Source organism: Balaenoptera physalus (assembly GCF_965194825.1).
Source record: "Balaenoptera physalus genome assembly, chromosome: 17".
Lineage (NCBI taxonomy): Eukaryota > Metazoa > Chordata > Mammalia > Artiodactyla > Balaenopteridae > Balaenoptera > Balaenoptera physalus.
This window is the reverse complement of record NC_138895.1, coordinates 25,449,112-25,476,690: the sequence shown is the minus strand read 5'-3', so window position 1 is coordinate 25,476,690 and position 27,579 is coordinate 25,449,112. Positions and strand designations below refer to the sequence as shown.

At 38.1% G+C, this 27,579-nt stretch overlaps 1 protein-coding gene across 1 annotated transcript; it reads right to left on the bottom strand.

Moving 5' to 3' along the window:
* Window positions 1-903: 903 nt before the first annotated feature.
* CHMP4C (charged multivesicular body protein 4C) lies at window positions 904-27,397 on the bottom strand. Its single transcript, XM_082434054.1, has 5 exons — window positions 26,743-27,397; window positions 8,458-8,635; window positions 5,617-5,731; window positions 2,050-2,215; window positions 904-1,857 (listed from the first exon to the last, which is right to left on the bottom strand). Exons 1-5 carry the CDS (start codon window positions 26,930-26,932, stop codon window positions 1,793-1,795), a joined length of 714 nt encoding a protein of 237 aa, XP_082290180.1. The 5' UTR covers window positions 26,933-27,397; the 3' UTR covers window positions 904-1,792.
* Between the last annotated feature and the right edge of the window lie 182 nt (window positions 27,398-27,579).

Here is a 27,579-nt window from a genome sequence, read left to right as displayed (position 1 = left end):
TTTCCCCCATAGATTTCCTCCACTCGGTAAGACCGCCAGGCTCTGTGAAGGCAGTGAGCTGGGACCGGAAGTACTCGTTTCATTTGTTTCCATCTCAAGAATCACAGTCTAGTGCTGCCTGCTGTCAACTGTCTGGAAACTGTTGTTTCATATATTTTGTCCAATTTTCTAGTTATTTGATGGTAGAAGGTAAATCCAGTTCCTGTTATTCTATCAGGACCCAAAAGATGTAAAAACTTAAAGAGTCATTCATTTAACAAATCTTTATTAAATGCCAACTGTATGTGAGGGACTGTGCAGAGATACACAGTGGGATTGAACTGGAAGAGATACAGTCCATGACCTCAAATTACCACAGCCCAGCAGGGAAGAAGAATAATAAAGTGATTGTTCAAGTAAATATGCAACATAAACCATGATAGATGATAGGAGAGAAAGCAGAGTGCTACAAAAGCATATAACAGGGAGACTTGATTTAGTCTGTGCAATCAGGAAAAGTTTACCAAAACAAAGGACACTCTAAGATTTAAGGAATAAGTAAGATGTGGTATCTGTGTTGTGGAGGGTGGGAAGACTGCTAAGAAAAAACAGCATGTGCAAAAGGCCTGTGGCAAGATGGAACCATTAGACATCATCAAGTCCAACCCTTAGATTTCCCAGTGAAGACACAAAGGCAAGACACAAGAGTTTATGACTTGCCTAGTTGTACTGTGTTAGTGTCAGAGCAGGAGATGGAATCCAGAACTCCGACCTCCAGGTCTAGTGTTCTTTCCATCCCATTAGACCTTGTATTCCCTAAGCAAATGTGGGGAATTACTAGATCATTTTCTATAACGACGTTTGTCATTTTATGGTCCATGAACCATTATGGACAATACATAATGTTGTACTTTCACTTAAAAATCATTATGGCCAAAACTTTATTCAAGATATACTTTTAATTTCCTATATTTTTACATATTTACAAGGAATATGATGTAAAGTGTAAATAAATGTACAAGAGAGCACAAAACAGAAAAGAATGAATACTCACACATTTAGCACGCTGAAGCCATACAGCATCATAATGGACTGGGAATGTTAATGCAGCCCTCTACGTGACTAAATTACACCCAGGAGATTCTCGCTCAGCAGTGTAAGCTGTTAGTGCTTTCAGACATTTTGGGAAATGCATCCATTGTCCCATTCCAAGCTTAATTGGCATAATAAATGTCAATTAAAACTCCTTTAAGATTTTAAACTGCAAAACTCAAGTGAAACTATTTATGTATAGACTCACACAAGACTTCTCTACAAACTTCTCTATCTCCTATAAGAGATACGTTTCTTATACATTCACCCTGGGCTACAACATGGATACACACAGCAAACTTGCATTCTCATAGGAAAGAAAGTTATTTTCCCCCTCTTTCCTAAACACATCATCACTCTTAAGTTGCTTATAAACTGTTATATGTTTTATATGTTCATAGAATTCAGTTTTCTTTCAACAAATATATAGAGAGTACCAACTATGTGCCAGGACTGCAAATAATACAATAGTGAACAAGGTAGAATGCCCCCTCCCATCAGTATGGAGAGATCCTCCAAAATGCTACCAGGAAGTCCCATTCCATCCTGGATCCTAAATCTACACATGACTCCTTTTTTAACTTTTACCTATGAGGCTTAAAAGACAATTATTCATCCAGTAAAAATATAAAACAGAATCTTTGTTAACCTCTATATTTGGCAAAAACATTTTTTGTGTCTTATGTACAGCTCATTAATTTCGGTGTCCAAACATTCTGTTTTAAGTAGCCCAAGCTGCCAATTGTTTGATATCATCATCCTCTTCTTCTGCCCTCCTGGAAGATGCTGAAACAAACAAACAAAAAATGGATAAAAATTAGTAATTGGTGACATTCATACTTTCAGCACAGAAAACAGGTATGAATTATGTATTAAAAGATATATTTTATGAAATGAAAAATAAGTGATAAAAGGGATAGGCCTGGCTATTATTTCAGGTAATTATTTGACCACAGGTGGTTGAGGTGGGGAACAGACCTGCTCGGGATCGATGTGCAGAGGAGGACGTGCTTGACATGCGACCTGGTACTCTGTCTGGCTGTGCTGGGAGGGAGGAGGAAGGCACATTTGGAAGTCGGATATTTGCCATCTTCTTATTTAATTCTTCCTGCTCCAGTTCCTCAAGTTCTGCCATCAGCTCATCCTGAACAGAGGAAAAAGAAAGAATTAGGGAGTTAATGTTTCAAGAAGTGGGTTTCCTCAAACATAATAACAAGAACATCTGCTACCCAATTGATATGTGAGAACCCAGTGAAATGGAATATTTATTTTAAGACTAAGTCTTTTTTGCAACACTGAGCAATAATTAAAATATGAATATTTGGGGTTGTGCAAATTTGTTGTAGTTAATCTTATAATACTTCAGTCAACAGTTTTTCAAGTAATTTGTGCTAGCTGAATATATAACCTCCACAGTTTCTAGGAAATTTACACCTTGCCTGTCATTTTTCCAATGTATCTTTTATTTTCTACTGTTAAGAATTAAGAATCTGTGAGACTTTAACTAGAGGGAAATAAATATTTTCATTTGGGCTAATGCTACTGAAATAAAACAACAGGTATAGCAAAACCATAACATACCAAAAGTAAAAAGAATCAAAGATATTATTGTTCCTTTGTCAAATTACCAAAACTAGTAAATATCATGCTGTGTGTCTTAGTTAAGAAAGCTTCAACTCAAGGTAAGTACACTGTATTTCTTTCTTTTAGCAATAGCCCCAGAGAGTCTGGTTTAATCCTAAACTATTCTCTGTCGCAAGAACCTTAGAGAGGCCAGTCTAGTTTGAGGCTTTAAGGGTAAAAGTCACCTTATGACAGATATGAGATGACTTGAGATGAATAGTTCATGTCTAACTGGCTCCAAGTGTCCTCAGGTTGAGTCCAACCCCCCTGAGAGAAGTTGGGAGTCAAAACTAAATTTGTCATCATTAGAATTCTGAGGTTGTCATTATTAGAAATGACCTAAGACACTCTTACATTCGACCAAGGAGATTTCTTCATTTATTCATTTATTCATCATAGAACAAATTTACTGAGAGCTCACTCCTGGCTGAACTCAGGGCTGGGGAGACAAAGTACAAACAACAGTCCCTACATTTAAGGAGCATATTGAATGTAGGAGAAAGGCACAGAAACAAATAATTATTCTATATTAAAATGAGAGTAATAATACTATGGGCCAAGAGTGGAGATCCTTAAGCCAACCGCAGCATTCGATCAAGTCACCATGTATCAGACATACAGTAAGCTGAATGACTGTCTGACCACCATTATATCTACCTCATGAAAAGGAAATAAACATGAAAATGTATAGCATGAGGCCATGTGAAATAGTGTGGTCAGTGTAGTTGTGGGCTTTATGGTGCCCGACAGGCTGAATGAATAATGTACCTTCAGCATGAATACTCTGATATCCTATTTCTGCTCACAAAACAATTAAGAACAAATATAGCAAATGTAGTAGTAGCAGAACACACTATCCTACACTGAACGTATGCCCGGAATTGCCAATAGTGCTTGATGGTTACCAACAGCACTGAAAAGATATTGATATTTTCTTTAGCAAATATGTGGTGACAGAATAATCACCTCCATCATTTTCAGACTTCAGGTACCATACACTTATTTATTCATTGATAAAAGAATTTTAGAATTTAAGAAACTTTAGAGATAGTCTAGGGATCTGGTCATTTTCATTTTATAAATGAGAAAACTAAGGATCAGAAAAGTAAAGGGACTTACACAAAGTTTAGTAATAAATGGCAGAACCCAGATGTGCTAATGAGCCCAGAGCTCTTTCCACCATGTCATAGAGCACTCATTAGGTGCTTGTTAGTCTAACCAGGGATAGGCAAACTTTCTCTGGAAAGGACCAGACAGCAATATTTTTGGCTTTGCAGACCACATATGGTCTCTGTCTCATAGACTTCTTTGTTGCTATTGTCACTGCTGCTGTTGTTTTCTGCAATCCTTTAAACATATAAAAACCATCTTGTTCAACAGGCCATACAAAAACAGAACTTGGGGAGGCTTTGGCCTGAAAGCTACATTTTTCCAACCCCTGGTCTATACCATTTTAAAAAGCTATTGAAGAAACAGACGAACAGACAACAAATAGAAAACAAATTTATGGTTACGAAAGGGGAAAGTAGTGGGGGACGAGGGATAAATTAGGAGTTTGGGATTAATGTATACACACTACTGTATATGAAATAGACAACCAAAAAGGACCTACTGTATAGCACAGGGGACAGCATTCAATATTTTGTAATAACCTATAAGAGAAAAGAATCTGAAAAAAAATAGATATATGTGTATGTATAACTGAATCACGTTGCTGTACACCTGAAACTAACACAACATTGTAAATCAACTATACTTCAATTTAAAAAAAAGAAGTAGAATGGAGAAAGATAAAATAAAATAAAACAAAACTAGGAAAAACAAGCTGTTGACACCCAATTCTCACTTTAAAGGATTCTGTGGAACTACATCTTACTTATTAGATGTACCATTTTTAACACTACATGAACGTAGGAAGTCAGATTCTTTGGCATGCTAATCTGAGAATTGGAAATGTTTCAAAATTTGTGTGTACTTTGTGTGTACTTTGAGTAGAACAATTGAAATTCACAGTGCAGACACCACCATTATAATTATAGTCTGTATTATTGGACTGATTAATCTCAATGGAATGTGTGTGTTAATAATGTCACTCCACATTTATTTCGTTTCATAGCCTAAGTAATGAACAGAGGCAGCCTAACCTCTAATTTAACATAAGCATGATCTGTCTGTTTCTTGCAGAGTGACACAGTCTGCTTTGTTTTGCCCAGATGTGCGAGCACTCAATTTTTCGTAATGGGGCTTTAGGCTTCAACCATTAAAAGTCACTAACTTTACATAATCACATGCTGCTTTTCCTTAATAGCTGAAAACTTAATTAGGGGGCTATTTACCAAACTATATTAATCTTTCCTTTAAATCAGAACTACCAACACTTCATTTCCCTCTTAAGAAAGGTACTTTTCTAAGAAATTTATTCTTTTTTTTTTTTTAACATCTTTATTGGAGTATAATTGCTTTACAATGGCGTGTTAGTTTCTGCTTGAAATTTATTCTTTAATGATATTTAAGGAAATGTGTAAGGAAACCTGCGTGCTCCATGTGGTGGGAAGCTGTCTTTTTTTTTTTTTTTTTTAATTTTATTTATTTTTATTTATTTATGGCTGTGTTGGGTCTTCATTTCTGTGCGAGGGCTTTCTCTAGTTGCGGCAAGCGGGGGCCACTCTTCATCGCGGTGCGCGGGCCTGTCACTATCGCGGCCTCTCCCATTGCGGAGCACAGGCTCCAGACGCGCAGGCTCAGTAACTGTGGCTCACAGGCCCAGTTGCTGTGCGGCATGTGGGATCTTCCCAGACCAGGGCCCGAACCCGTGTCCCCTGCATTGGCAGGCAGACTCTCAACCACTGCGCCACCAGGGAAGCCCGGAAGCTGTCTTTTTTAGCGGCCACAATACTCCATTCTTTATATAGTGTCACCCACCTCATCAAAGTTATCGCCAAATCCAACTCGTTGAGAAAACGCTTCTGAGATTTCTTGGGCAACATCCTGTTGCTCTGTGATCTCTTGCATCAAATCATCTATTTTGTTCAGATCCCTGGGAAGTAATATTTTATTGAAATAGTTTAGAATTTTACTTTAAAATTATGAATTTAGATATAAATTAGAAAAATGAGTCAATTTAATATAAACTCTTAGTTATTTCAGTAGGATAGTAAACATTCCAGGTGATAAGACTTATCAACTTTAAGTTGCTGAATTGGGCGATTGGGATTGACATGTATACACTGATGTGTATAAAATTGATGACTGATTAAACAAAAAAAATACTATTTGCTGCATAAAGTCAGGAGGGATGGAATCAAATACCACTCTGTAACCCTTACTAAAAATTTCATTTCAGATGCAAACAAACAAAAATAAATAAATAATGAACAATGATATACTGTATAGCACAGGGAATTATGCCCATTATCTTGTAGTAACCTATAATGGAATATAATCTGCAAAAATACTGAATCACTATGCTGTACAACTGAAACTAATGCACTATTGTAAATCAGCTACACTTCAATTAAAAAATAGGTAGGTCTACAGATGAACTGGTTTGCAGGGCAGAAATTGAGACACAGATGTAGAGAACAAATGTATGGACACCAAGGGGGGAAAGTGGTGGGGGGGTGGGATGAATTGGGAGATTGGGATTGACATGTACACACTAATATGTATAAAATAGATAACTAATAAGAACCTGCTGTATAAAAAAATAAATAAAATAAAATTCAAAAATTCAGAAAAAAAAGAATTTGCATTTCAAAAAAATTAATAATTCTGTATATGTACATATATTTTAAATTATGTAAATTAAATTAAATTGATAGCCATTACATTTGGGAGTCACTAGAGGGCAATTTGATAACTAACAATATTTGTAGACCCATTTTGAAAATTTGAAATTTTGTCTGGTAAGGCATATGTAAAATTTAAATATATGCTGCTATGTATTAACTCTGCAGGAAGTGGTACCATGGGCCACCAAGGACCACTGTGACTAAGATAAACTCGGGCAGCTCTCAACAGCTGCTATCAGGGCAGCTTTTGGTAGAAGGTGAACTCTGGAACTAGAGATCTATTTTCTAGACTGCCTAGTATGTCTGAGGTCCTGGCTCCCTGAGAACTTTCCCATAGCTGCTGATGGTCTGAGAGATTACCGATGAGAGCAGGATTAGGCCTATGAAGCCCTCAGAAGAATCAGCAACTTCAGCAAAGGAATCACAGGCTCAGGACAGACAGCTGCTTTCAAGACAGTTTCTAGCACCCAAGTCCCACTGGCCTTCAACCACCCACTGAAGCTGCCAGTGTCCAAATGCCAGCATCTGAGCTGCCTCTCCAGTACCTTGTCTCTGAATCATTCCTCCAACTCTGAAGCTAGGCCAAACTGATTGGATACCAGAGAAGTGACAATTTTCCTCATTATTAAGCAATTAACACTGAAATTTTGATTCCAGTGGAATAAATCTTTTACAAGTTTTCCAGACTCTATATATGGAAAAAGCTTAGTATTTTGACATAATTTCATGTAGTAATCAAAAGGAATACTTTGCCATCCTCCTATCACCCCTTATTTCCAATTCTTATATTTATACCAAATATACAAGGATTATTTATTTGAAAATCCTATGAGAAAGGTACAGCTAAAGTTTGGGTCTGGGAGTGAATTTTTCTCGAAAGGAACATCCAGGGATGCTGCTGCTAAACTACCCGGAGAGAAAAACTATGATTTTGTCAAACATTTTAGCACCCCGCTTACAGCAACAATATAGAACTGCGACTCTGATAGTGAATTGAATGATCTCTTAGAAGCTGTCAAAATGATGGCTGTCAATCGATTATCAAGGCAAGAAAATGTTAGCAAAGATGTCTTCACTGACCCCAGCCTCTCTCTCTCCCACCTTTTCCCATCCATGGAAGCTTCTCTACATCCCTCAATCACTCTTTGCCCTTGCGTACCTTTGGTGCAAACTTCACTATGATATTTAACTTTGGAAAAGGATTAGGTCGCAGACATTGATTCTCAGTGTGAATATAAAGCAAATTGTTAGCCCCACTACCACTATGAATATAGATTACTGAGCGCTTACTTTGTGCCAGGAACTCCTAAGTGCAGTATATCTTGTATCTCATTGAATTTCACAATAACCACATGAGGTAAGTACTATTATTATCTCCAATTTACAGATAAGGTAACTGACTCAGGGAGAGGCAAAGTAATTTGCTCAAGGACAGTCAGCAGGATCTGGGATTATAACCCAGAAAATCTGACCCCAAATACATGCTTTTATCTACTATTGTATGTCAATGGTTCTCAAACATTGGTTAGTATCAGAATCACCTGGGGAGCTTGGTTAAAAACAAAAAGGCCCAATCCTTACTTTTCTTGAAGGAGCTTGGGCATCTATGTTCTCATTAGTAGTGATTTTTGAGTCCCTCCAAAATTTGACAATCACTATTTTACAGTTCTAACACCTTCACAGATATTAACATTAAAGCCTTTTTAAAATTATAGAATGAAAATATTTGCAGGTGGAGTGTCAAACAATAGTGAGGCTACTGGGAAACATTAAGGGCAAAATGAATGTCCTTTAGTTTTTCATGGTCTTTTTTTTCTTTTGACAATATTACTTCTGCTCTTTCTCTGTGGGAACATTCCATTCCAACATGTCAAAGAGTCTCAAATGAGTAAGCCCATTCCTGTGCAGATCATCATATACTTCCAAAGCACTGAGGGAATTTATGGCTCAGAGGGAGACTAAAGTCACTCACATGTTTTCATGAACTGCTTTCATGGCTTTTGCTGCAATGCCCATGTTCCTTAACACTTCCGTGTTGGTGTGTGAGTTTTCCAAGGCTTCTCTCTGGAACTCAATGGTAGAAAGTGTGCCATCAATCTGAGTGAGCTGCTTCTCAAACCTCTTCTTTCTCTTTAGTGCCTGTAATGCAGCTAAATAAGGGAGAAGCCACATTTATGAGAGAGCCAATCACTCACTCAAGACACTTGCTGAGATATGTTTACTCAGCACCAACCATGGAATCAGTATTGTTGAAACCAAAGAGGATACCAAATAAAAAAACTAAAGGGTAGCATCTATCCTTTCAAGTTGCTTGTACCAACTACTGCTTCCTTAAACATTTTGTTATTCTTCCAAAGATCTGCCAAGTGTCAGAACATGAAAAGTCAAAATTTCATAGTCTATAAAATATACCACAGAAGTGTTTCTGTTAATATTGGATTTTAGAAAAAGAATAGATAAAATAGAAGTAAATATCACGTAATAAGAAAAATAAAACTTTAGAGAAAGAAAGAATTTTAAGGACTATCTATTCTATCCCTATTTTCTTATTGCAAAAACAAGTTAATTGAGACCCAGAGAAGTTATATGACTTGCTTGAAGGTAGTCAGTGAACGACAGTCCAAAGCCTAGGATGCCAAGCGTGTCTTGGTCTGAAGTGACTATGAGATGATCAGTAAGGTTACATCTAATCATAAATGTCCATAAAATCAACACTGTAGAGTCCTTCTCAAGGATTAGATGGCATACTGGTGAGGGAAAAGACTGGTGCCTTCAGAGAAATGGTATCCAAATACCCTCCCATTAACACTTTGCAAAATCTTACGTGCTTCTTTCAAAAATCACAACACTGAGCTCTTCTGACTATGGCACCTTGGAAGGCACCCTGAAAAATAGGCCCTAAAATGTGAGTTTTGATAAGGCATTTAGTGAGAATGCAGGAAAACAGCAGCAGCAGAATGCTAATATGAAGATAATTAAATGGAATTGACAAAAGAACTCAAATATTTTAATGGTTTCAGAGTGAAACATGTAAGTTATTGCAACAGAGATTTCTGAGGGAAGGCTCTTTTCTAACGGTTTTGGTCAATTTCTTCTTGTACTTCCAACAGATTCAGTATATTTATTCCAATTCTTTTTGTTTGGTGCATGAAGAGTTCTAGCCATTATACTTTCCTGCTGGATTTTATTAATAATCTATGAATCAATATTAGTTGATCTCCATTTAACCTTTGCCTCAAACTCCATTTTGTTTTCTATTAAATTAATATTTAATGTAAAGTTAATATTTATATATTAAAATTTATATTTTGTATATTAATATTAATGTTTAATATAAAATTAATCTTTCAGCTTTCTTTTTATTACAATTTGCCTGTAATAATTTTACGTGGACCTCAATTTCAAAATTGTTTTTAATTTGCTCTTTTTTGATATTGCCTATTACAGATAGCATATATTTGAGTGTTTAATGTGTGTGATTATTTTTAACCATTCAGATAGTCTCCAACTTTTAATGTAAGTTTTTAAGTTATTCTCATTTATTGTAATAACTGATATATCATCTAGTATAGTCTTTTTACTATCATATTTATTGTGTTTTCTGTTTGTTGTGATTTTTAGTTTCTTTTTGCTTTCTTGTCTTTATATAGATTGATCAATTTTCATTTGTCCATTTTATTCCCCTTTAATTGTGGATAGTTATATATACTAAATTATTCTAATGGATACCCCTGTATTTAAAATATACACATATAATTAAACTTAAGTTTTCTATCCATGTTGAAAATAAATCAGAATCTATAATTAATCAGTATCTATAAAATGTATTGTCCCCAAACAAGATTGTCTTATCACCCCAAACCCCACAGTATTTGATTGAAATAATCTTGCTTTTATTAGTTCCAGACGATTACCAGTTTTTTAAATTATTCTTTCAATATTTAAGGAAACATTTCTTAAGTGCAGTAAGTTTCATAGACACAATTTCAACAGTTATTTACACTAAACTAACAGAGCTTGCTGGCTTATTTTCTTACTATTGCTTCTTGTATCCTACATTGTCATGAACCCAAGAGAAGAGAGAGAATGTAGGAAATAGAATATGTTATAAACAAAACTTGTATTAGTATCTTCAGGGAGATCAAGAGGCTATTGTGTTATAAGACAAGAATGGGCTTCCATAAAAACGAGCAACTAGAAAACAAGAAAAAATTCTTAGGAATTAAAAACATAACTAAAAAAATAAATAAAAATATTAAAAAGTAGAATAAATATAACTGATGACTAAATTAGTGACCTGGAATATAGAGTTAAGGAATTCTCCCAGAACATAGAACGAAAAGAGAGATAAGTTAATATATTGGAGGACAGAGCCAAGGAATCCAACATCCGTCTTACAAGGATTTCAAAAGAGAAAGAATGTTTCAGGGGGAGCCTGGATAATAATACAAGAATAAATAACGATTTCAGAAGAAAATAGAAACAACAGTGGGGAAAGAAGTAATAAAGAAATTAAAGAATACGGTTTCCCCAAGCTGAAGGAAGACTATTCTTCAGAATAAAAATACTCACTGAACACTTAGATGGGAAAAGCAAAAAATAAAAGGCACATGCCTAGACCTATACTAGTGAAATTTTGTAACTCCAAGGTAAAAAAAGAAAATCTTAAATGTTTCCAGAGGAGAAACAAGCAAAGAGATTATCTACAAAGGAATGAGACTGATATTATTATCAAATGTTTGAAATACTGGCTATCCAACAGCAATGGAATAGTGTCTTAAAATTTTTGAAATGTTTTGAAGCTAGAATTCTGTAAAAATCCAAACTATTATTTAAGTCTGAAACAAAATGAAGTCATTTTTAGACCTACAGGCATTTAGAGAATTTATATCTATGCACTGTTTCCAAAAAAAATACTTTTACTCCAGTAAAATTTTTTAAAAAATCCAAGGACAATATAGGATACAAAAAGTAATAGTAAGAAAATAAGCCAGGGAACACTGTAGTTTAACAGTGCAAATAACTGTTGAAATCGTAGTTACATGAGTGTTTCTCCATGAGGTCTCTCTCTTGAAAGAGAAGGCTGCCCAGAGCTCTATAGAAGCGGGTAGGGCATGCCAACAGGCAGGCTTCCTTCCAAGGGTAGGGAGGAAGCAGACAGGCTGGGGATTCTTACAGTTGCCAAAGAAAGGCTTTTTAGGTGTGGATCACTTTTCTATATTTCCCTCATGAGTGGTAACTTTCTTTCCCTGCCCCTTTCTGCCCACTGTGAAGGTCCAGGGTCAACTCGGTTCTGCTCTACTTCCCTCCCCAGGTGCAACACCACAATTTCAGTCCTTGCTGAATGGCACTAACACTTAATTTAAAGAACAGCTTTTATTTATTTATTTAATCTGTCCTTTAGGAAAGAACTAATAAAAAATAAAAAGAACATCTGGCACAAAAGCCTTTCTACCATATCATACAATATCACTGTGGAGAGGCTCTTCACGTGAATGACCAGAGCTGTGTGAGGGTTTCCTCCTGAACGCAGGAATATGGGCAGCTGACCTTCTGTGCTATCACTCTGCCTGGAGATCCACACCCACTATGACATTTATTACACTGGATTATAATTTTTGTAAAATGTATTCTACTCCATCTCCCCTACACTAATTATAAGCCCTTTGTGGAAAGATACAGAATCCTATTCATCTGTTTCCCCAGCACCTGGCCCAGTTCCTGGCACATGGCCAACAAAATACTGTACATAACAAAAACCGATGTTTACTGAGCATTTGCTAGACGCCAAACTGGTGTTGTGCTTTATGTGCATTATGTGATTTATATCATTAACTCTCACAAAAAACTACAAGAGTAAATACGATTACTGGTCCATTTTAGAGAAGATAAGATGAATGAATACTAGATGAAAAAATTTGATAATTTTGTGCACCTTGACAGCATGATATAACAGAAAGAGTATGGCCTTCAAAGTCAGAGTGTGAATTTTTCTTCCATGACTTAATAGATGTATATTCTTGGATAAGTCACTTTCCTTCTTGGATAAGTCACTTTCCTTCTCTGAGCTTCAGTTTGCTGTTCTGGAAATGAGGACATAATCCCCAAGAGGCAGGGTGATTGTTCTAAGAACTAGTGATAATTTATGGAAACCACCTTATAAAGTACCTGTACACAGTAGAGACTGAGCAACTAGATATTATTTCTATTAATAATAGTGATTTATATAACAGTCATTCATTAATGAGATTGCATATCTTATTTCTGAGACTTCCGAGCAACAAGTTACCTGTTTTTTCACCCTAACTCACCATAACAGGAACATAATATTACAAAACAGCTCTGCATTTCAATGGTACAGTGCATAATACTATACAGCAGAGTATCCTAAGAAGCTAAACTCCAAATACACATCTCCACCCAACATACCCAGAGGTGGAAGGTTCAAAGTCCGTCTCTTTCCTATCTCAGGCTGGTTCAGTGTCCGTACTTATTTGGAACATAACTATACCCATTGACCCAGAAGTATTTTCTTTTTTCTTTTTTTTTTGAGAATTTTTAAAACTTTTCATTAAAAAAATATACCACGCTTCCTAGTAAGAATTAATTTTAGATTACTTTCTGTAAATTGAAAAATACTATTTGGTATAAAAGATGGGGCTTTGGAGTCACTAGCACTGCATTTTAATCTTACCTCTACCAATTAAAAACTGTGAGTAATAACCTTATTATTATTATTATTAAGGAATGTGACCTTAACTCTCCTTAAATGATGCTCCCTCAGTTGAATAACAATAAAAATAACACCTAGAAGATGACAATAGAACATTGTACCCTGCAGTCAAGTTTCCTTTCAAATCTAGGCTCCATCTACCCACTGCTACGTGGCCTTACATAGCTGCTTATTGGAAAATGTGAATATAACTCATGTGGTTGTTAAAGATTAAATGAAATAACATATGTAAAGAAATTAGTCTGGCACATAGTGAGTGATTACTAAATATTAGAAACCTTCATCATTATCATCATCTTCTTCACAAGATTTCAGAACCATATAATGGGAGCCACATGATGTAGTGCCCAACCTTGCCAATATTTTTTATTAATAACAATAAGTTCTGGGAATTCCCTGGCAGTCTAGTGGTTAGGACTCTGTGCTCTCACTGCCAAGGGCCCAGGTTCAATCCCTGGTCAGGGAACTAAGATCCCACAAGCCGCACGGCGCAGCTGAAATAATAATAACAAGTTCTGGTCTGGACACAATTTTGAATGCCTATATTAACATATGGTTTCTGCCCTTCAAAATAGTCGGGAGAAATTTAAAAATTCACCAAGGTGTGAGATTTCAACTTACACTATAATCTCCATACCGCAAACTACACATTGGCCTGAATCAGAGACCTAAACTCTGAAGGAGGAAGCAGGCAATGAAAGTAAGTGAAGGAGAGAGAGAGAGGTTAAGGGGAAAGGCCTTCTTTGTTTTCTCACCTGTGAGAAAGAGATAGAGGAATATTCCTCTATTATAACAGTAAAAATTAGTGCAAGAGTGACAATAAATGGCCGTGGCCACTAGCTCCAGTATCAAAGAGCCAACAGGAAGAAGTGGGAACTCTGGAGACCAGGAGAGATTAAGCCTGACCTATGGAAGCAACACCACTGGGCTCCAGTCCTCGGCTGCCATGCAGACTGCACGCCCAGCCTTCCACACGATCAAAAGAAGCAAGAGATCTGGATTTGCATCCCAAAACCTTCAAATTTAAAAGCTGAGCTACATTTTTCAAAACAACCTTGTGTGAGCCAAACAGATGATTTCTGTATGGCTGGATCTGGCCCCAGGACACCTGACACTTCTTGTGGCTTCTATCTGGCACAGTATGTTTCTCCCAAACACTAAGACCGGAGGCTTCTGTTCCAAAGAGTCAAGACGTGTATGTGAGGAGTATCCTTGTGAGCTGTTTCTCATGTGAAATGATGATGCCGCGGGCCCACCATGAGACGGACAGGCTTTAACTTTGTTTTCTAATAACCAATTTAGGAAAGAAACAGCTGTATTTTTTTCAAAGAAGACATTTGACAAATGTTGCAAATAAAGCATCACTCCTGATTTGGCAAAGAAGGACACTTTTCGAGGCGTGTAATTTAACCTATGTAGAATGTGCAATTCAATCTGCCAAGCTCCTACATGTGCTTTTAGGCAGCTGATGAAACCTGGAAAACATTCTTTCTGAAACAAAGGAATCTACTGTATTCCTTTGTGGGGGAGAAACTTCCAGGGGTTTTGTCTCTTTGTATAACAGTGATGTTTCTTCAGCGACGGAGCTGCAGAACAATGCCCCGTATGTACTGCTGCCAAGGGATACACGAAGAGCCCTTACTATACAGCCCATTGAGAACTGGGACTGAAATGTAAGAATTACCCACTTGAACCAAAATTCAACTAGCCCTCTGCAACTTTACCACATTGCCAGAGGAGGAAGGCTTTCAGTCATCTATGAAAAATAACTTCAAATAGCAGAAAAGAGTTGCCGTTTCATTGCTTAGATCATGTATAGGGCATCTTGATTGGAAAGGTCAATCTGTTATTCTTTGCTCGTTCAAGGTGTATAAATCCGTGCATTGTTCACCTATTAGTTGGCAAAAAAGGAAGAACATTTTAGGAACCATCATATCTAGTGACTACAGACAAACCTATCTGTGAAATATGAAACTGAATTACGACAGCTCTACTCTCTCCCAGGAACGGATGATTTCTAGAGAAGGCCTAAAAAGATGAAGCTTGGAAGACTTAATCCCAGAGAGTGCTTAAGTGACATGCCACTCATAATTGGTTATGTCCTCTTTTGCTTTTAACTGGGAAGTCTCATAATCGTGTTGTTTTATTTGAGAAACTTCAACGTAAGCCCTGTTCTTACTCACATACAACTCACTTCATTAATCAAACAATAGTTCTATTTATGGCAACTCATTATAGTTCTCGAAAAACACAATCTGAGTAAGCATCACTATGAGCATTCCATAAATGGAATAAAAACAAAATGTTTCTGTTCAAAGTCACAGGTTAGATTGGAAACGGCTGGGGAAATATTAGAAAAATCTAACATTCATTTATTTGTCCAGGGCCAACCCATTATGAATTTTCCCCAGCCTTTGTCATTTTTTAAAAATATCCTTCATCCATTCCTTTCAGTCACTCCACAGGCATGCACTGGAGATCCACCACATGCTTGGCACTGCAGGGGCAAAGAAATAAGGCTACAATCTCAGAGGAGACAAAATATAAAACGGGCATGCAATCACTTATTCATCATTCAACAAGCATTTATTAAGCACCTACCATCTTCAGGAACTGTCTCCATGGATACCAACTTGTATAAGGTACATCCTTCACTTCAAGTAGCATAGGAGACATTGAGGAAAATAATAAGAGACATGTACAAGGCACAGTGGATACACAGAGGAATGTACACACTACACTCTCTCTGGAGGGTGAGGGAAGACCTCACAGGGAAGGTAATGAAGCCAGGGTGATTGTCTACACAGATGCTCACACACACTGCCCAGTAAGAAGCATGAATGATGAAACATATCACCTCTAGCCCCTGACCCCCTCCCCTACTGCAAATCTCTTTACTAAATGATGTAAAGTTTCTGGCTGAGAAACCAGAGCAAATCACACCAGTTTGCCACACTAGCTGGAACTTGTAAGTAAGATCACACTTTCAGAGGTCTGGCCAATATTAAATGTCTTTAAAAAGGGTAAATAGCAAGCTAAAAGAAGATTAGACCACAGAAATGATGTAGTGGATTATACAATGGCAAAGCAGATGCTTGAGAAAACAGTAAAAAAGGAATGAGATTGGAGAAAGTAAACAAGAGATATTCTGAGGAAAGGGCATTTGGAAGAGGAATATTGCTGTAAGCAAGCCAGTAACGTTGTACTGAATTTTGTGTTAAAAAAAAAAAGAGTGATTGATTAATATCATAAAGTGTAAAGGATTACAAAGAGGTGGCCTCAGCCATCTGCAGAAAGATAGAAAAAGACAAGGGAAATGGAAGTTATTGTCCAACAGAAATGATGTTCCTCTCCTCATCCTAAAAAGCTCACACTTACTTTAGGAGATAAGGCAGTTCTCACTGCCAGGATGTCACCCAAGAGATTAATAGAGGAGATAAATCTGAGAGGGGAAGGTCATGACCTAAAAGTGCTATTAGGCTTGAGTTGCCAAAAAAGGAAGAAATGCTTGCATAAATGACTCATTTAATTTATTTTTTCCTTTTTTTTAAATTAAAAAAAATTTTTATTGGAGTATAGTTGCTTTAGACTGCTGTGTCAATTTCTGCTGTACAGCAAAGTGAATCATCCATACATGTACATATATCCCCGCTTTTTTGGATTTTCTTCCCACTTAAGTCACCACAGAGCACTGAGTATAGTTCCCTGTGCTATACAGTAGGTTCTCATTAGTTATCTATTTTACACATAGTAGTGTGTATATGTCAATCCCAATCTCCCATTTCATACCATCCCCCCATTTCCCCCTCAGTATTCATACGTTTGTTCTCTATGTTTGTGTTTCTATTTCTATTTTGCAAATAAGATCATCTATACCATTTTTCTAGATTCCATATATATGCGTTAATATACGATATTTGTTTTTCTCTTTCTGACTTACTTCACTCTGTATAAAAGACTCATTTTAAATATCCACCGAAATTCCTATTTTTCATAATTAATTGCTTCCAAGGTCAACTTCCAGGCAAGTAAAATTAACTTGTTATTGGAACACTATACCAATGTATTAATTAAAATCTTCTTGACATTCTTTGTAAAGACCCAGTTAAGTGACCAGGCAGAATATATAACCAATTGAAGGAATAAGTTTTCTACTTGCTACTAGTATTATTAGTAACCTCACAAATTGGTAACCTTTATGGACCTGCTATTGCCTAGAATATAGAGGGAAAAGTATGAACATGAAACCAGCAAATATTAAATAGAAAAACTCAGAAACAGCTGATTATGCTTCATTCTACAGGGTAGACATAGGTACCTATGGATGTAATTTTGTATGTTGTGTGTGTACCTTTGTGTATATCTGTATATATGAATATGTGTATATGCATGTGTTTATATGTGCATGTGTGTATATGTATCTATATATGTATATATGTGTCATGTGTATATGTGTGTGTGTGTGTAATGTGGTTCTATTTTCTACTTGTAAATAAGTATTCCTTGTTCATATGATGCACCAATAGTTCCAACTACTGTGCCCATGGCTTGTAGGTGCTCCTGAGAACCAACAGATTTTACCCCTAGAGCCCCCATTAGCTCCCACTGCTTATGATTCTATGATTATTCCCTGGAGATCCTATGACCAACAAATCTGGAGGAATACATAATTCTTATCCTCAAAGCAAGGTGACTATTACTAATTTAAATTCTTGGAGAAAGGTTTACTTTGACATTGGTGATGAACTCTATGTACTATTCTTTAGTTTTTCAAATGTAAGTGAGAGAAAAACACTCAAATATTATAGTTTATGTAAATATAGTTTACATGAATAAAAGTTGTCAAACTGCTCAAAGAATGATAAAACATAAGTTCTTGTGTATATGATCTTTGAAATATGTGTAAATTGGCTTAACGTAATCATAACTTTTTTTCTTGCTTCAGTCAACACAGTAGAAGTTCTGAGTTAGGATAATATCTTTGTTCAAACTCCAAGGTTATACTGACTTTCATTTTACATGAATGAAATATACAAAAAGAATGGTAATATAAATAGCACTGCTCACTGAGAAAGGCCTGTTGAACAATGTTCCTCCTACAGCAAAGAAGACACACCCATTATGACTGTGCAGCATATAGCACTCTGTGAAAGAACCAAAAAGATTCACTAGAAATTCATGTTCAAATAGAGAATGAAATGTCCAAAATGCTTGTCAAATGTTTGGTCGCACAATTTTATTTCTCTAACTTCATATGTAAGCCAAATATAAAAGTGTAAACTTTATTAATTTAAGCTCACTGGTTGACATCAATTTTAAGTTTTTAAATAATTTCTAATACAAGGATTCCCAACTTTTAACAGAGAATAATCAACTTTTCCTTTCCTATACTTTTAAAATCACCACTCCTCCTTGCTTGCCTTTTTGGGTTTGTTTTGTTTGAGGGTAGCAATTACACTGTTGGTACTTAAGTCACTAGACTGCTAGATTGAGAAGAGGTGTTGGAGACTGCACAGAGCAGATGATGGGCAGGGCTTTAGCTATTCCCCATTCTCTCACTCGAAATTCCCACAAGATAGAAATATTTGAGAAAAGGGCTTAGCAGTGGGCTGAGAGAGCCACTGGTCCAGGTTTAAGAGCTCTTACTGCTTTAAAGTATGACCATATAAACTTCGTACTAAGTCCTAAATATTTCCAATAAGTAATTATCTATTAATACCACTTGTTTGAGGTAAGTAATTGAAATCTCTGGTACAAGAAAGTTAGTTACTCAGGAAATGGCTTACTATTTGCTTTATATTTATTCCAGACTCTTGTTTTATTTTTTTTCCTTCACCTTCTGCAAATTTTTGAGCAATTGTGTATGTGTTAGAACTTCTATAAAATTATAGTCAGAAAAAGTAGAAGAAACTAAAATTACTGGTATATGCTCTAAGTTCTGGCTATAGTTTGCTAAAGCAGAGGATGGAGAGTGTGGTTTTAAAAAATAAATCCTCAATATTATCTATATATTTTAAGTGATTGTGATAATTTTGTCCCTTAAGAGCACAAATAGATTCACGTGTACTTAAGCATATTACAAAAATTGAATACCAAAATAGATTATTCATGCCCTTTCCAAAACTGACCCCCAAAGCAAAGCATCATAAACTTTAAAACTCAGATGCCTTACCTTATAGGCATAGGTTAGAGTATTATGTGTTTTGAGTTGTTTTTTATTCTGTTATCTTGAAAATAAAATCTGATCTGAAATAAGTAACCCTAAACACTGAGAAACATACTAGTAATACTAAATACATCTGAGGACAGTTCACAGTAATCTCCTGTTGTAGTTTCTTGAAACTGCATAAATCATATGATTTTGGCATAATCATGGTGTTAGTAGTAACTTGTCTACCTTATTCTATTTTATTGTGGCTGATTCAATAAACTGCAACATAGCATAAATCAAGGAAAATTATATTTTTGCTGAATGTAAATATTTCCCAAAATATGGTGCTCTATTCCAACTTTGTGGAATTTAAATGAAGAATAATAACAAATGAATGTTCCAATATTTATACTATTGCTCCAAATTCATGAAGGAAAAAAATAAACTAGATGTAAAGTTATATAACACAAGAAGCAGTACCAATTACCCTCAAAGAAGAAGCTATGGGTTAGCCAAAAAGTTTGCTCAGGTTTTTCCATGCCCGAATCAGCTTTTTGGCCAACCCAATACGATAGGTCAGCAAACTGTCAAAATTTGTACCACAGATACTTGAAAGAATGATTCTAGAACAGATACACTCTATACTCTAGCTTCTGAGGAAGTAGAAAAGAAGCCAGTGGTAACTAGAAGCCAATACGAGTTCACAAAGTTGAAAATTTAGTTCAACAACTAATCTCATGGGCTTCTTTTCTTTGGGTTACTGGATGATGACCAAAGAAAAAATATGGACCACCACTGGCCTTCTAACCTTATACATATCAAAATCACCCAGAAAGCTATGAGTACCAGAATTCTAAACCTTATCCCAGATCTCTTGAAACAGAATCTCCTGCTGTGGCATCTTAAAAAGCTTTCCAGGTGAATCTGATGAAGTTAACACACTACCAGTTCATAAACCAGCATTGTGAACCAGAGGTGTGTGAATATAGTTTGGTTTTAGGAATGTAATTCGCAAGGTATACTGAGGCATTGTTAGGGAAAAGAGAAAAAAACTTAGAGAAATAAGATGGTGTGGGCTAGAGATAGATGTCAGGTGTATTCATAACTAGATGAATAACTGAACTCACTGCTGAGGTGTCAAACCGCTAATCATGCCTTAGCTGAATCTTACATGAAACATCATTGCTATCATGCAGAGGTGATCCTGGAATGAAGTCTCTAGTGGCGTGTCATGAGCTTCTGTCCTTGGTTCTGTCTTATTCAATACATTTTAATACTTGAACAACAACAAAAAAGGCAGCTGAATAAATTTGTGACTGATTCAACCAAAAGAAATGGCTCATATATAAGACAATGAAATTGGAATTTTAAAATCTTAATTTTAAGGCAACTGAAAATAAGATGATATTGAATAGAAATACATGTAAAACATGGAATGCAAGTTTAAAATATTGATTTTAAAAAGGGAGGGAAGGGTAAATCTGGCTGGGATTTTTAATTCTTTCAAAGTCCAGTTGTAGAAAAAGCAACTGATAAGGCATCTGAAAAGGTAAATACAAACTGAGGCTGTGTCTGCAGAACAAAAGAGATAAGAAACCCAAGGCATTCTGTGCTGGTCAGTTCCCAAGTGCGTGAGTGAGTGTGTAAGCCCTGGATCCTTGCCAGGGCTCAGAGGGGAGAGGGAGGTATTAAGAAAGTGAGATGTTTTAAAATTACAGTTTAAGTGAATAGGGCTCCCAGGACTGGTCCAGACATTTTAGGTCCCCCCCCCCGACCAGGAGTTAAAGCCTGAAGGGAGCTCCCAAGGTGAGGGAGGAAATTGAGGGTGGAGGTTGAGGGAGGGTCGCATTTCTATTGATCTGTCTTTTCCGGAGGAGAAATGGGCAGTTGACCTGAGAATAAGATCCAGGTATTGGATGCCCCAGGAATAAAATTCTTTTCCCTGGCCCCAGAATACACAGAGTGTGGTACAACAATTGGATAATCAGAGGCAAACAGAACACTATTATGATGTCTGGTTGTAATTTGAATACCGGGGGACTCTGGGACCCTGCACAACGATTGTGGAGTCATAGTACCCTATGTACTTCCCTAAAGAAAACTAATTCTGGTGCATAAGATGACTTGTCAGAAGCTCTGGGAGTGTTTCTTCACAATTAACACAGCGGGAGGTTTATTTCTCATCAGGGTATCTGAGTGATGACAGAGGAGAGGAGAAACAAGAGAACGGGTGAGGAAGAAAGGAGAGCAGAGATAGTGCCTCCCAGTTTAACGGCCCATTAAATAATACATACAGGTTCTCAAATTGCATCAGAATCATTGAGTTATTTGTTCAAAGTTCAGGTTTCTGAACTCTACACTCAACCCTAAATTAGAAATTTTAGGGGCATCCTTCTGAGTATACATTTTAACCAGCATCCTCCAGGGCTTCTGATGCAGCTGAAATGAGGCCCACATTTTGAGAAATTCTATTAAGAAAAGAGGTCGCCAGGTAAGTGATATCTCCCAGGGGAACTTCCATCCGGGTCCTGCAGGCTGTGCCTGTCTCCTATTACCTGAGCCATGCTTTTGCCCTCACTAGTTTGGCACTCAACCAGCTGACAGTGATGTGGTTCTCTTTACCCAGTTCTTCTGGCCCCTGGTGTCTGAGATTGCAGACTTCAGCTCTGTGACAACTATCATAAAAAGCCCAAAGAGATTCCAACACTGAGCTAAACTAGTGGGACTGTGCCCACATCCTGACTCCAAGGAAGCCCCAAACTGCATGATGACTCTGAAAACAAATTCATCCTTGCCCCCAAACACCTCAGGGCTCAAAGTGAGCCAGCTATGCACACAAGACTATCTGCCTTGGGGTCTCATTTCACCAAACAGACACCTGGCAAAGAGGTTGAACGAATGACCTCAGCTCCGAGTTGTCACTGGAATCCTGTGAAATGACACTGAGGAGGGATTTTGGTCAAATTCACTTCCTCTCTGTCTCAACCTCTCACCTCTGTAAGTCCACTTCCCAACAGCCTGAGGCCTAGTGATAACTCCAGCCTGGAACCACCCCTTTTCACATAGTTACATATTTGGATTTCTTGTTCTGCCTGGGAAAAGGTAAGCAACGGGGCCACCACGAGGGTGAGGGGAGAGAGCAGAGCGGTACCGAGGGGGAAGATGTCAAGGGGCACTCACTGTCAGGGCTTCACTCGCCTCACCCTGACTGACCTGCCCTGGTGGGCAAACCTCAGCACGGGAAGGGGTAACTGAGGAAGTGACCGAGGTGGGGTTGCAGAGCAGGAGACTCAGGCAAGTGACTGCTGTCCTCAACTATGTGAAAGGTCTTCACGTGACAGATGGAGTAGATTTATTCCGTGTTATTCCAGAAGACAAATTTGAGCCAGTATGTGGATCTTACCAGGAAACTGATGTCAGCTTTAAAAAAAAAAAAATGCTATGTTATCACAAAGGGTGATATTTATAAAGCGCTGAATGGAGGGCTTTACACAGTAATGTCGTTAATCATCACAACTTTGAGGATCAACTTTATCACCACCATTATGCAGATGAAGAGACTGAGACTCAGGCCAAGTAAATGATCTAAAGTCACACCGTTTCTAAGTGGCAGGACAGGGCCAGGAATCAAACCCAGGGCTATCTGCTTTGAAGCCCAGGCTCTTGACTACAACACTAAGTTATTTTCTATCAGATATTTACACACTGACGGAAACTGAATAGGGATATTACACTTAAGCAAATCCCTGTGACCATCTCTTAAAGATTTTATTAAAAAAAAAAACAACTCATAAGAGAGGTTAGAACTGTGACCTCTAAGGTGTTCCACCAACTAGTGTGGCAGGAGGGAGTTGCAATGTACTAAAATGTTGATACCTTCAGCTCCTGAGGCCTCCAGCCTGGGGTGTCCAGAGTCCTCGAGCTGCTGGTCCTTGGTTATCCCAGGGACACACACAAATATTATCGGTGCCCATGGGTGCCATGATATGAAAAGAGTTAGGAAGCACTGCAAGACTAAGAGACCTTGTATTTCTACCCCACTAACATTACCACGGATTTAGTTTTCTCATCCTTGACCCTGGCTAGGGCAGAATCACCTGGGGGCACCTTTAAAAAATATTGATTCCCAAACCCCACCCCAGCCAATTATATTAGAATCTATGAGGGTAGGATCCCGCAGGCATCAAGGTGATTTTCATATACAGCCAGGACGGAAAACTGCTCTAGATGACAGTGCTCAGCAAAAATAGAAAAAAAATTAAGTGACATATAAAAAAGTCTGCTTTTCCACAAAGCAGATTACTAGCTTATATAAAGCAGGAGTTCTATCATAGTAATCTGAATAAACTGCATTAAAGAATGTCTGCTCTTCTCAAGTTTTTAACCAAATTATAGATCTTGCTTCAGTTGTTCCTCTTTTAGATCAACAGAGCCTTGATATCATGGCTGTTGCAAAACCAGTTTGGTGGTGCCCACTCAGGCTCTTTTTGGTAGATTATGGTAACTGCCAAAGAGGTTTGAAGTAAGAATTAGCTACCACTGCACAGCCTTGCTACAAGTTGCAATGAAAGCAAGTTTCAGACTCAGATCTGCAGATACACTTATTAAACAAACATACTTTGGCCAAGCAGGCAAAAAACAGTTTCTCAACCTGTTTTATGAGCTCAGTGAAGTCCCAGCTCTATGTCCTTTTAGTCTAATACACCTTATATGAAAGGCTCACTGAACACAGACAGCGACCTTCTCTGGCAGGGTGCTGTGCTCTGTGGGAGTTCAGAAATCCACCTGAACCAAGGACTGGACACTATGCTGATTTGATCAAGCCCCGGGTACCATCCTAACGTTGTTAGTTATACACCTAGTACATTCTTAACGCCTGTTCTTACGTGGGGAGCAAGGAAGTATCCCTAAACTATCTCAGCCAAACCACATGTTTAGAATACCCACAATTTCACCAGTGAGATCCCATTTCTAACATTTATTATGCTAATTTAAGAGTTACTCATTTTACCAATAAAACCCATTTTTGACATTGAGAATGCTAACTGTCAAAATTACTGTTGTAGAGAACTAGATCATGGAAGAATTTGTACTGGCTGGGAGTGTGGCCCTTTCTGATATGATACTAGCTGGCCACTCAACTAATATTCTTGACAGCATGTTAGCTGACTAACCACCTCTAGAAGTAAAACTTTAACTGCACATACATATGGCACTCTGATTATCAGGTAAATTACGGCCGTTCTGACACTGACATTGTGTAGCACAAGACCCATTTAGTACTAAGTATATTTGGCCTTATTATGTGTGGGAAAATATTTCTTGGGGGCTAATGGAAAACAGTAACCATATGTATATGAAGTTATTTGGTTTATTTGGAAGATGCTGATATTGACAGTGTTTCCAATGCATGGTCTGTGATTGGATTCTTTCCATAGTTTAGATTACAGATGGCCTCATGCTAACCAGACTCTTCCTACTTCCAGGGCCACTGTAGAACCAGGCTTGGGCTAACTCCAATGAAGCTCCCATGGATAAATGACGAAAAATAAATAGCTTTTCTGAAACCAATTGATTATTTGCACTTGATACATCTCTAGCTACTCTGATTTAAGGAAGTTAGATTGATGTTCCTGATTAGGGTTGCCTTTATTTATTTATTTTTTTTGGTGTCTTTATAAAGTCTACTTGTAGACACTTTATTTAGTGCATTGCCAACTCAAGAACATTATATTATTTGACATTCTTTTCTTCTAAAAGCAAATCTATATTTCTACCACTTCATAGAAGCAGACGTTTCATTTTTCAGATTTTTTTTAAGCCAGTATTTACTGAGCAACCACTGTAGATAAAGCTACATACAGATCCAAGTGGATAACAAATCAAAAAAAAAACAAAAAAAACCCTTGACAGAGTACCTTGATGGGTACTCTAAGCAAATGTCAGAGTACCCATCAAACTGAAGAGGAAGGGCCCAGGAACAGAACAACAAATGGCTTTTTAGCAAGTCATATTGGCATAGTCTCTCTGTAGAAATTGCCATTTAATGACATCCCAAAATATTTCAGACACGAAGTAAAAATAGAAACCAGCACTTAACTCTAAAACAGCCTACAATGTGGACAAGAGTTACATGCAAGAGCAGAGGAAAATGAAACTTGGCCTTTTTGTTGTTGGTAGTAAATGGGCATAAATGTCATTTTTATGGAAAGAGCAGGATTTTCAAGGTCAACTCCAGGAGACATGATTGCTTTCCTGTGTTAAACAATGGCAGGGTCATTTAGGGCAAACTAAATCTTCCCAAGGCTTCATTATGACTCAAGAAGCCCAACTTGAGGATGCAAGTTCAGGGTTTGGTGGTGAGCAGAGTCCTAAATTGCCACTTCTATTTCTGGGTCTGTCACTGAACTTGTGTTACAAAAGCAAATCACTTCAACTTCTTGCTGGGTTTTTATATGTGCCACGGGTGTTGTTTAGATATATTTTCTATAGAGAGAGCCATACACTGAAGAAACCAATTAACTCTGGCAAAGAACAAAGGGTTCAAGGTGCAAGAGGAGCACCAAGAATCATTATTGTCTTAAAGACCTTTCCACATGGCAAAAGCCAGTGATAGAATTAATATTTAATTCTCTGACATTACTTTTTGGTATAATAGCTCAACTGCACAACAGCCAACTAAAGTCTTCAACAGCTGAGGAAAAGGGAAACCAGAACATACTAGAATATACTTCAATGGAGATTTACAAGCAAGTTGAAATGTGTGATTCAAAATACAAACACACGGCAGAAAAGTTGATATTTAGCATTGGAGTCAGCAGGACTGGACCAGGGTGGGACGAGCCAGGGGCAAAATTTAAGGGGGCACCCAAAAAAGCAATAATCAAGATAAGTAATATTTCAATGCAATATTTTTGAAATTCAAAATTAATGCAAAAAAAATCCATGATGAACAAAACATCACATTTCGGAACGAATTTGAAATAAAGAAGGGCTGTGCAGAACACATAAGGGCCAGTTGCAACAGAAAAGAATCAATAATACCAATCCTGTTTTTATTTTAAATATTGCTATTTTGTTCATTATGGATGCTTTCGTATCAACTTTGAGTTTTTTAAATATTGCATAAAAATATTGTTCATCTTGATTACTGAGATTTGTGGTGCCTCCTTACATTTTGCCCTCTAGGATTGTGCTTTGCTCAGGTCTAACTCCGGGCCCCTGGGGGGTCATTAACAGTTTCTAGAAAGGCCGTGGGAGCACACGTGGTGGCCTGGGGGACAGGTGCTGTGGGCCAGACCGGACTGTCCCCAAGGAAACGGCTGGAGGTAGGAGGGGGAGAGTTCACGACTGGGGCCAGACCCCGAGCCTACCTCGTTTATTCTGCGTGCCATGCTTCTTGGCCAGGCTGAGCTCCCTCTGGATTCGATTTTCCAGGTACTCTTGTTTCTTGCTCAGCATCTCTTCTGTCTCCCGAAGTCGAGCCAGGGCTTCCTGGGAGCTGGGAGCAGCTCGGCTCTTGGAAGAGCCTCCCCCTTTAAAAAACTTGCCCAACTTGCTCATGGTTGTGGAGCTGAAGGGAGAGCAGCGGTCCCGGGAGCGTCTCAGGGCTCCCCGGGGCCGCGCCTGGGGAACAGGTGAGCGCGATCGGGCTCGGGACTCGGAGGCCCAGACCCGGGAAGGCGGCGATCCTGGGAATCAACACGTCGTCGGGCTTGCCCAGGTGACACCCTCTCCTGGGCATTTCCTGGCGGCCGGCTGGGCCCCGCCCCTTGGCGCGGCAGGGGCGGGGAGGGCACCGGAGTCGGACGCGGCCGACCGGCGCCACCCGGCCCCCCGGGAGTTCAGGCGGAGAAAAGAGTTGAAAAGAGCGACCGGACTGCAGCCGAGTTGCTGTTTTATCCACGCTGGGCACGCAGCCGCGAGTGAAGGACTAGTTTGGGCATGGCTTAGAGAAAAGCAAACCACTGTTCCAAGGGTCTTGGGCGGGGCATGAAAGCCTGTGTATAAGTGCGCTTTGCTGCCCTGGATGAACAAGATGCATAATTCCACCTGTGTTTTTGTTTGTGATCGTGTGTGAGCACAGTGTCAGGTCTCTGTCCTTGTGAATAAGAATATTCAGGTGCGTTCATCTAGGTGTGCATGGTGTGGGTAGGAATGTGGCGGGCAGCGGCTTGCAGGACATTTGTCTGCCACTGTGATGCAGGTGT